The sequence below is a fragment of the Anoplophora glabripennis genome, unplaced genomic scaffold (assembly GCF_000390285.2).
Source record: "Anoplophora glabripennis isolate ALB-LARVAE unplaced genomic scaffold, Agla_2.0 scaffold543, whole genome shotgun sequence".
Lineage (NCBI taxonomy): Eukaryota > Metazoa > Arthropoda > Insecta > Coleoptera > Cerambycidae > Anoplophora > Anoplophora glabripennis.
Genome location: NW_019416617.1, coordinates 276,428 through 287,986, shown reverse-complemented (window position 1 = coordinate 287,986; position 11,559 = coordinate 276,428). Strand labels below are relative to the sequence as shown.

The following is an 11,559-nucleotide window of genomic DNA, read 5'->3' as shown; positions in this document are numbered from 1 at the left end:
AAACCTTTATAGTAGCCTTCAACATCGAATATTACGACTACATAGATGAAATTGCATGTCATTACTCATTCATTCTTCATTTATTGTCATTACTCTCCGTTTTTCCTCCATTCGTTAAATTCGGCGATCATTTTTTCCTAATGTTCCCTGGATTTCGCTGGCAATAAATGGAAAATTGCTTCTTGAGCTTCTTTGAAAACAGCCACAAGAAAACAATTACTTTCCTGCATTTTTACCAAATTCAGATAGAACTCGAATTTCTGAGCGTATCATACGCGTTCAACGCGCGAACGCGCTTGTACGCCAACCCTTACCTTTCCGATCGGCCGCCTCTAACCAGCGGGCCGGCGTCTTCAAGTGTATTGGATAAATCCGGCCGACCTGACCTCCCGATAACCGGCAGATATCTAGTAATTGAGGATCACATATCCCGAGAATAAGCGGCAGCCAGTGCAACAATATGGTGGACACACCAAACGTCCGGAATCCTTAGAGAAATATGTCCTTTTACACCCCGGTGTGCGTGGCCTTGTTGGGAGTGAGTGCGCTTTTCGTTCAGTGTCTAGATTTGAGTGAGGAGTTCAAGAAGCATAGCAGTATGGTGGCGAGGGCGAATTTCCCCTGCAAGGTGCCGCAGCCCAGGGTGTTCTACCTGGAGGACCTGGTGAGCGCCACCGAATGGAACAACAGTTACCAGGGGATCTACGAGATAGACAATGTAAGAATTTGGTGTCCAAAAAAACTGGTAGCGTGAAGTGATAAGGAACGTGTCGAGTTGGTCTTTATAGTCCAGAAAAATAAGGAAAAAATGAGCGGACGTTTTTACTCCGCGATTTTTTTATACATGGTGTCTCAGAATAACGTGTACAACGGAAGACCTCATATGCGTGGACTCAAAATAGGTAGATTTAGGCTAATTCACTTATATCCGAAATCGCTACGTTTGGCCGCTAGATGGCCTCAAAGTTTGTGAAAACTTTTTGAATTTTGTAAATAACTCGAATACGTAGGTATTATTCGATTTTGATTATCTTTGGGGTGTGGACTTTTGCTTTCAATCTACAAATTTTGGTTTTATGCAGAGCGTTTTTTAAAACTTGCAACTCCTACAAAATTGATGTATGGTTAAAATATCCGTTCATAAATTTTTCCTCTTTCGGGCAAGTAGGCTCTGATTTTGTAGGTTGTCTGTAATTTCAGTTTGATCATTGTACCTGCCAATTCTGTTTTACTAGAAGCGGAATAATAAATTTTCCCAATGAACATGTGTATGCTCAAGAAAATCCACATTGATAGCATTATTATTGGCTCTGATATTCTACCCAATAGAATGAAAGGGGAAATTTATCTAGAATTTTTGCAAAACCCGAGTTATTGAAAGATGTGCCGTTATTACTCAGAGCTAACATGTGGTTTATGCATGATGGCGCTCCACCACATTTCACTGTCAATGTCCGGCAATATCTGAACCAAAGATTCCCTCGTCGGTGGATCGGTAGAGGGATAATGTTTCTGTTAACTGGCGCCTGTACGTTCACCAGACTTAACACTTTGCGACTATTATTTTTGGGGCACTCTGAAAACAACAGTGCATGCTTCCACATCTAACACTGAAGAAGAATTGTGGGGGCATATCCAAAATACGATAAATGTTTAAAAAATAGCCCTGCAAAGGGTGTCACTTAACTTTCTTCGCCGAATGAACCTTTGTTGTAGAAACAATGGTGGTCATTTTGAATAGTTTTTATAATAAGTTGTACTAAAATTAATAACATAAACTTTATTCCTTTTATCTCCATATTTTGTATTCTATTTGATTGTTTTTACGAATTATTTCAATAAAATTAGCAACGTTGTAAACAACTCGTAATTCGTCGTATGTATGAATATGGTAAACGTGTGATAACATGTGGTATATCTTATCGTAGTAAACACTCATTAGGAATTGGCAGGTTGTACAATGACTTAAAGATCAAACTGAAATTACAGTCAACTTACAAATCCAGTGACTACTAGCACTTTATTAAGTATTGTAATATGGGTCGCAAGATAACAGACATTTAAAAAATATTTTTTGTACCCAAACCGCTTATTTAATCAAAATTCTATAAGAGGCCCAAAAAGTATCACCTATCAAACAAAAAATAGTTGTCATTATTGGCCCAAAGAGGGAAAAGTTATGAACGGTTATTATCACCATACATCAATATTGTAGGAGTTGTGAGTTTTAAAAAACACTCTGTATAACATCAAAATTTGTAGATTGAAAACAAAAGTCCACACTTCAAAAATAATCAAAATCGATTACTACATATTCCAGTTATCTACAAAATTTAAAAAAAAAAATCACGAACTTTGAGGTCATCTCACGGCTAAGCGAAGCGATTTCGGATATAGGTGAATTAGCCTAAATCTGCATATTCTGAGTCCACGAATCTGTGGTCTTCCGTGGTACACGTTATTATGGGACACCCTGTATATTTATTATTTTTAACAGTTTTTTATGGACTTTCATATCTACGTTTCTTATGTAAAAGTGAAACTACTTCATAGCTGTCGCAAAAAAAATTTAAGAGAAAAGAGATGTTTTTGAAAAATATTAAAAACGCATAATTAATTTCGTTATATACCTACACCCTCGAAAACCTATGAAATAATACATTTCATGCTCATAAATATTTAAATCTCAGTAAACTAGGTATATAAGATTTTCCAAGAATTTTCCGCAATTTTCTTTTCTTTAATACACTTATTTTTTATTTAAAATTGAATTGACCATTATTTTGGATCCAAAACATTAATTTTCACATAATCATAATAACAAATCATATAACATACATCATAATATATCACATAATCATAAAAAATATATGGGAAAACTATTGGGAAAATCGAAATTATTCATAGAAGCAATTTTGTAGAAAATTTAATTTTGAACAACTTTTATTTGACTTTTTTCGAAGAAACGGATCCTCATTGAAATATTGGCAGTTTTTGGTCAAAAAACGCGAAAAATTATATATATGTATATCTATGTATATCTCAAAATGCCGTATGTTCCTGATGGCTGGGTGTGAGACATATGTTTTCTAACCTCAAAACGTACATTTTTCTATAAAAATCCCAGAGTAAAAAATTTCGCTTATTCCGTCTTTGTAGGTCTAACTTTCCTGGACTAATATAAAAAAGAATAGTTAACAAGGTATTACATTATACATATATCTCGGAAGAGATTTACTTTGATAAAAGTTGGTTTAATGAGACAATCAATAATTGAAGGAAACAATTTACTAGTATTGAAGGTTTAATAAATAAAAATAAACAGGTAGAATAGAGAAAAGATGGAAAATTTGATTGAAACTTAAAATAAAAACAGACAAACTTAATCTTATTCAAATATTTTTCAGATATACCTTGCCTTACTGGAACACAACATATTTTTACAAAATTTGTTCGGAATAGGGAGGTCTTCAAATTTCACAATAATAAAAGTTAAACGTAATATTTTATTTAAAGCAACAAAAACAAACAAAATATTTGTTGATGAGTAAACAACGACAAAAACAAAGTTCTCTAGAACTAAAATTAAAACTTTTAAAGTTTTTTTTAAACAAATTTCAATATTTTCTGTGGAATAAATATGTACTAATTAATTAATGTACAACAAATATCATGGCCTTCTTTGACGTGTTAACTGTATTTGGTACTGTTACATAATAGAACATTTTTCAATTTTGCCCAAAAAACCGTGGTTTCCAGCAAAATTTTTCAAGGGCAACAATTTGTTCAGTTGCCTTAGCTTTTTCATGCTTCAGGGTGTGCAAACTTACAATTTTCAAGGCACAAAACGAATTCGACATTTTTTTGAAAAAGTGGGTCCCATGCAATTAATTTTTTTGTCATCCTCTATAAATATGCATCATCAATAGCCAAAAACATGGACCAAATGTGGTATTGATATTTCAGCTGGTTTAGAAATTATTAAACAAAAAAAAATCGGTAAATTTTGCCCGTAATTCGTCAACCAAAGAAGGAGAATGGATTGGGCACTTCATTTCAATAATTTTTTTCTGTACTGTTGAACATTCTAAGTTTCTTTTAAAAACACAACTATTGATCAAAAGCATCCTCACAATTAAGTAATCTGTATACTATTAAGGTTAACCCTGACGACCCCAGAGTAGATAAGCTACTGGGAAATACCTAACGTGGACAGTATAATAGAAATGCGATTCTGGGTTAACAAAACTGTTTTAATAATCACAAGAATATGTTATTGGCTTAGTTTTTCGTGATACTCGGTATAGCCACTGCAGAAAAGCGATTTCAATAATGATTTACATTAATTCGAGAGGTATTTAAGAAAAATCGTACTCAAATTTTTCGATACCTAGTAAATAATTATCCAAAATAAAAGCTAAAAATTATATGACTTTTAATTAATAGAAAAACACATTCCTGGTAAACTGAAAATGTTAAATTTATTCAGAGAAACATCATGTATTCTTGCTGTCTTATTATCACCCTTGAAAGAGACTGATCCCCTAAAAACCGCTACTACAAAGAGGTGTGTCTGTCTCCACAGACAGGTTATATAAAAATAATGAAAACAAAATTTTCACTTTCACATACTGTATATTTTTAAGTATCAACTTTTAAACTAAGGTAAGTTTGGTTAAATGGTAATTTTTTATTGTGTAAAATTCGCTGTTGCTTCATGTACCATTATTTACGGAACACCCCGTATATTATTATAATTCAATGCTAGTTGAGGCAAGTAACCTATGGAAGAGTAGTTGTTTCCCGCAATATCATAGTTAGGAATCTTATTTGTGAGTTAGATATCATTTGCGAAAAAATAAAAATAATTTGTTTGAATCAGCTTACTACGAAACCTGTGTCTGACATAATTATTTTATCACTGTCGGTAAGCGAAATAGTTAAATAGTCACGTCAGAAAATGTAAATAACGAGATAAACATAAACAATTAGACCAAAACAACCACAAATTCGACATCAAGATTATTTGTTTCAATATTACGAATCATGAATAAACGTAAATTTATAATTCAAAATTCAAAATATCTATTGGATGAAGTCATAACAGTATTAAAGTCGAGCACAAAATATCCAATAATTTTTTTTACTACTATTAGCAATACTAATTAGAAATAATAAAACATTTCATAAATTCGTATTATTTTCTTATTAGGTACAATTTTTTAAATTATTGATTAAAAAAAATTGTTGGATATTTTGTGCTATATTGACTTTTATACTGTTATGACTTCCTCCAATAGATATTTTGAAAGCGTTCAGAGCCGTACTCAGGAAAAATTTTAAATGATAGCTAAAAGCCTTTTTAAGCGATTATAATAGTAATATCATCTAATTCAGAATTAAAAATTACTAGATTTTGTCATAGAAATAGCAGCGACGTATTTAAAAAAATAACCTGATGATGGCCCCTCGAAGACGAAACGTAGGATTGCAAAAATGTTGACGCCATTATTTATAGCAATACTGTACAAAAATAAAGTAGCGGGTCAAACAGAGACACAGTTTTTTTGTATTTCTTTCCGTAGAATTTAATGGTGTAATCAGTTTTTGAATTTTTTTTTAATTTAAACAAATTATTATCAACAATTACTGAAAAATTCAATGTTTCAAGTAATTTTTTATTTTTATTTTTTCATTTTTGAGCATATTTTTGAACTGTGATTACAGATTTTTTTATTTCACCAAAAAGTTTATGTCAAAACGAAAAAAATGATCACCGGCAGAACTCGGTACGATGATTTTTCTAAATAGAATTTTTCTTTGAAGAAAAAGTTTTTCAGACGGGAAAAAATGAATATCTCGGGAACTTCTTGAATTTTTAATCTAAAAAAAATTGCAGTTATTTAAGACACAGAAAGGTATACTTTCACCAAGTTTCGTCAAAATTAAATTATTTTTGTGGAAAAGAGAAATAAAAAACCAATATCAAAAAAAAAAACAGTTTTTCGCATTTTTCTCGGAAATTTTGAGGTTATCTTACAAAGTGACCTCTACAAAAGTTGTAGCTACAACTTTTGTATTGGATACTTTTTTGTTTGACGTCAAATTTCGCCAGAAATCCTAATGATACAATTTTTCACAACTTTTCAACCCCCCAAATCAACCCTCACCCACCCCTGCCACGCATTTTTTTTAGGTTTATTATAAACCCTTTTACAATTTCCACTTATTAAAGTCCAGGTAACAATTTGTTTTTCTCCAAGTGTACTTTGGTTGGACTATATTTTTTTAGCGAGACGTTGTTAGGGACTAATTTTATAAAACTTCTTAGAAACATAGTTTAAAAACACTATACTACCAAATAGGAAGTTTTGTTGCTGCGTGTTTAGCAATATTATTATATTTATGAATAATTTTTATGCAATCTTTCACCTTATTTCATATGATTGACTTAACTTCCTTTTAGTTGTAAACTTATCGTTTCCTTCATAACTAGTATTATCAGCATTATCATACATATATTAGCATATTTTGTGTTTCACTGGAAATTAAATTACGACAGAGTGACGATAATTAAAAGGCCTGTAACCTTAGACAAATGACTTCATATAACAATGAAACTCGATATTTAAATAATGCATAATGTTGGCCCATCTTGACACAAGAAAAGAGATCGTTTTATTAACACCGAAAGACAAAATATTTTGTGTTTTAAAAACAATTCTTGTTGTTGTTTAACCCTTGTGCAATATTTTGTCGAATAGCTGTAGACGTGGCGGCGCGGCGTCGAAATTTCAGTGGAATAATGGCTTGTGTCATACATTATATAACTTTTTATTCAAAATTGCGTAAATGGTTTCTATATAACTATCATTTTCCCAGAAGAGAAAATCTCATCCATTCTGAGAACATACCACTTTTATAAACATGCTAATAAACATGAGATATCTGGCACCTTGTATCGAAAAGCGGCGAGACTGTAAGTAATTTGTAGAAATAATTAATAGTTATCGTATTATCGTAATATTGTTTACTTAAAAGCATCGGTTTAAACAGAGTTGAAATAAAAATAGATCATTTATATCGACGGAAACAATCACTGTCGATTTTATAACATACGTAACAGGGTGTCAAACTTGAACGGATTCGATTTAAGAATTTGCAAAGTTACAAAATTTTTCTAAATATACTTCCTCTCAAATACTGGATATAAAGATTTTGAATATACAGAGTGGTTTTGAATAGAGTAGCACAAACGCTACCAGTGCATCTAGATGAAAAAATAAGGCGAATGAACTAAATATACCTTAGACAAAAGTTGCACTCCTGAGGCATTACAGGGTCTTGAATGTTGCAGAGCCAACCAATATTTCCTTCAATTTATCTTGAACGATGTGGCGTAAATTTATATTTTATACAGACATTTGTCCAGTGCGGACACATACTTTCTATTAGGTAATATTGTTTAAATATATCCACCAGAGGCGTTGCTTTCGACTACATGCAACATATTACTTCAAAGAATTTTTCACCCTGTATGAAAATACATATCTTATTTACATTTTCGGATGTAACAACTAAAAACAAACACTTTTTCTCTCTTACATTTTTTCGATAAACGCGATCGTTTTTTTAGATAATTTACGAAAAAGAAACTTCGGAAATTTTACAGCATTTTACAGCCACCACACCACGGTCTCGTGACCGTGGTGTGGTGGATGGTAGTATGGCGTATAGTGTGCTTTGGAGTTCGACAAGTATCGGTTTATCTGGTTATGGCAATTTATTTATCCGATCATTGAACCAATCGAAACCTAAATTATTATCTCTAAAACAAATCTGTGTTGAAACCACCATGACTGTTTAATAGTTTATTACAATCATATTTAAATTAAAATTTCAGGAAAATATAAAGTGGTGCAACCACTTCAAACGTTAATAATATGCAGGCATTTATTAAGTAAATTGTACACATTAGTAGACCTAATTTCAAATAACATGGCTTTTACCCATAAATTATACTTTAATAAATTACAAAAAAGTTATTATAAAATATTGATTTTCATCTCTTAACTTCAAGGGTTAATATATACTATCAAAAAAAAAAAAATAGATCTGAGACATTATTTTTACAATATCTCTCCTAATTTGCAAGTTCATCATTTGTAGAACACGCTGTGTATCGTCTAATTAATTTCAACACTGTATAGGTATCCTAATTAATTATTTATCAATGATTTATTTTTGCACTCAATATTTAGTTAATTAAAAACCAAGTCTGAGTAAAAAATGGCTCAATAATAGTTAAATTTAAATCATATTAGAGAAAAAGTCAACTCTAAATTGGTTTTATATACTCAGAATAGTCTCAATTGATTGTTAGCAGTATCTCGGATTGAGTAAAACTCACTCATTTCTGATGCAATAGTTGTACTCACACTAATAGAGTGAAAATTTCACTCAATTGGGTGTGGACAGAAATTGATACATTATTGAGTAAAATTGAGTGAAGTTTGAGTGAAATTTTTTTATAGTGCAAAGAACATAAGTTGCACTACCTTCCACTATCAAAATCACCTGAAGAAAACTACACCAAGTGAAAGATTTTTTACGTACATTTTGAAAACTTAAAACTGGCAAAACGTTTTAAATTCAAATGGGACACCCTGTATGTTGTGCACTATACTATAGAAAGTCGATTTTCTCAGATATTGGCGGTTTTAGATTCTCATGAATATTACATAAAAAATATGTGCCTCGAAAGACACATATCGGTACTGTCATTTATATTCTACAAGTATTTATATTACATCCATGGGATCCATGAGTCACAATTATTAGCAGCATTTCTATGAATTGGTTTTTTCCAACATTTGAGTAATTAGACACGAATGAAACTCGGCAAGCTACAAGCAATAGCGTTCTTTGTAGAATATTGAATTTTTTTTCATAATTACATTAATAAAATTCATTGTTCCACGCTTGTTACATCTTTTAAATAATGAGGGAATATATTTACAAAAAATAATAATAATACTTTAGTAACTGCAAGTACAATAAAAAGCAAATAATTATCCTTTTATTAAGAAAACACTTAAATGTAAGGCAACCAAAATTTTAAATTATAAATACTCTTTCTCGCTATTAGCAGTCATTAATTTTTCATGAAATTTTGTGCCGACAATTGAAAGAATACACACTTTCATATAAGGTATTTTTACTTCAATCCTCTTAATTTTCTCTCTACATTTACTGGTACCATTTTTGCTACCTCATTTAAAAACACCCTGTATAAAACCTATTCTACCCTCACTACAGAAATGTTTTTTTTTAAGCTACCATGGTTTTCCGAATTGTTATGCCGTGGTCTATGTACCTGGTCGCCATGAGTTACAGACTCTTTGACCTACATTTGTTGTTCTTGGGCTAGTTTATGTGGGGCATACTCGCTGTCAACTCTTGTTGTTCGTTCTAAGGTTTGCCAACAGCGAAGAGCCGAAATCTATATCAGGGTGGGCGAATAGGCGTTTAATAACGGGTCCGTTCCCATAGAGCTTAGCCCGAGAACAACAAGATTGATCTAAGATAGAAAGCTAAGGTTGAGAAAGAGCAATGTAAGTCTATAACTGACGGCGAATGGGTATCTAGACAATGGTCTTAAAACCACTATTAGCATTTTTTTCCCCAGGTCCTACCCAAGTGGACAATCCTCTACAGGTGTACCTCCAGCGGATGTTGTGTAGAGAAGGACAAGAGATGTTTGCCTTCTGGTATGGACGAATTGAATGTGACATTCAGCAGCGTAACCGAAAGGATAGAATATTTTCAAATACCTGTTACGAATCATACGCAGTGCAGTTGCCTGAGCACGGACAACTCGGGCAAGAGTAACATTAAGTGACGTTTTTCCGCGAGTTCTGTTACTGTGATTTCAAGAGAGGAATGTTTGGAATCGTCGCCGTTGGACTTTACAGGCAAGAGAAGGCAACAGTCAAGGGTTTGTCTTGTTAAAAGTGGAGAATTCCAAGAGTTTCTTTCGGTGATGATGACGTTAACTGTCAAAATGTGTCGTCTGTCAAAATTTCTGGGCTTGAAGTGACTGTGGGTCCTTCCTTATAAAGCTGGACTGATAGAAAATAGTTTTATGCTTACCAAAATAGTCTAGTCACTCCCCAGTTGCTTCTAAGTTTGTCGTTTTACGATATTAAACGATTTGATATATCCATGACTTTTTTTAGTCCCCTTGAAGTTTTGAAAAATGATGACATAAATTCAGGTGAGGTGGAACATCCAAAAATATTTTATGGATATGGATATGGATATGGAAAAAAAATAAATGCATGAGCAGGGACGGCGGAGGGTTTATTTGGGGGGTTGAAAAGTTGTGAAAATTGTATCATTGGGATTTCTGGAGAAAGTTGACGTCAAACAAAAAAGTATCCAATACAAACGTTGTAGATCATACAAAAATCTACAACTTTTTGTAGAAGTCACTTTTTAAGATGCTTTTAAGAGATAAAAATGCGAAAAACAAGTTTTTTTCTGATTTTACGTTTTGTATTTCTCATTTCCGTAAAAATGATTTAATTTTGACGAAACTTGGTGAAAGTATACCTTTCTGTGTCTTAAAAATTTTTTTATATAAAAAAATCAGGAAATTCCCGAGATATTATTTTTTTTTCGGTCTGAAACACTTTTTCTTCAAAGAAAAATTCTACTTACAAAAATCATCGTAGAGTTCTGGCGGTGATAATTTTTTTCGTTTTGACATAAACTTTTTGGTGAAATAAAAAAATCTGTAATCAGAGTTCAAAAACAATCTAAAAAATGCAAAAAAAATGAAAAATGACACAACAATGAATTTTTCAGTAATTGTTGATAGTTTGTTTAAATTTAAATAAAAATCAAAAACTGATTACACCGTTCATTTGTACGGAAAGAATACAAAAAAAAACTGTCTCATTGTTTGACCCAAAACATTATTTTTGTACAGTATTGCTATGAACATTAGTCGGATAGTGAATAAATAAAATAAATAATATTTTTTTCCGTAGGATTGATTAGTGTACTTATTTTTTTTTAATTTTGATGAATTCATATATATACAGTGTCCAAGATAAAGATGGGATATCATTAGGAATATTAGGATCTAGGAAACGGTAAGAGATACGGGGTGGCTCAGATTAGAAAAAAGTTGTGTTTTTTTATACCTAACAATATGTCCTTTAGAAAGTTTTAAAATTCCGGATTGTTCCGGAGATTTCCGGAAAAAAACCCGAAATTTTGCAAAATTGTTTAATTTTTTCTGGCTTTATTTGAAAACGAATTTTAAAATAAATGGAAATATACACTATGCCACTTTTTTCGCAATGGCGTCAACATTTTTGCAATCCAACGTTTCGTCTTCGAGGGGCCATCATCGGGTTAATTTTTTAAATACGTCGCTGCAATTTTTATGACAAAATCTAGTCATTTTTAATTCTGAATTAGATGATATTACTAAATGATTTTAGATTTTGTTATAAAAATAGCAGCGACATATTTAAAAAAATTAATCTG

The 11,559-nt window shown here is 31.8% G+C and overlaps 1 protein-coding gene across 1 annotated transcript; it reads left to right on the top strand.

Moving 5' to 3' along the window:
* Positions 1–452: 452 nt before the first annotated feature.
* Positions 453–10,221, top strand: LOC108914427. Its single transcript, XM_018720242.1, has 2 exons — positions 453–718; positions 9,689–10,221. Exons 1-2 carry the CDS (start codon positions 500–502, stop codon positions 9,899–9,901), a joined length of 432 nt encoding a protein of 143 aa, XP_018575758.1. The 5' UTR covers positions 453–499; the 3' UTR covers positions 9,902–10,221.
* Positions 10,222–11,559: the final 1,338 nt, after the last annotated feature.

Excerpts from the sequence above, each read along its gene's own strand:
- LOC108914427 (XM_018720242.1), top strand. The coding sequence starts at position 500 with ATGTCCTTTTACACCCCGGTGTGCGTGGCCTTGTTGGGAGTGAGTGCG. Across the intron at positions 719-9,688 it reads GGATCTACGAGATAGACAAT|GTCCTACCCAAGTGGACAAT; the intron begins GTAAGAATTTGG and ends TTTTTTCCCCAG.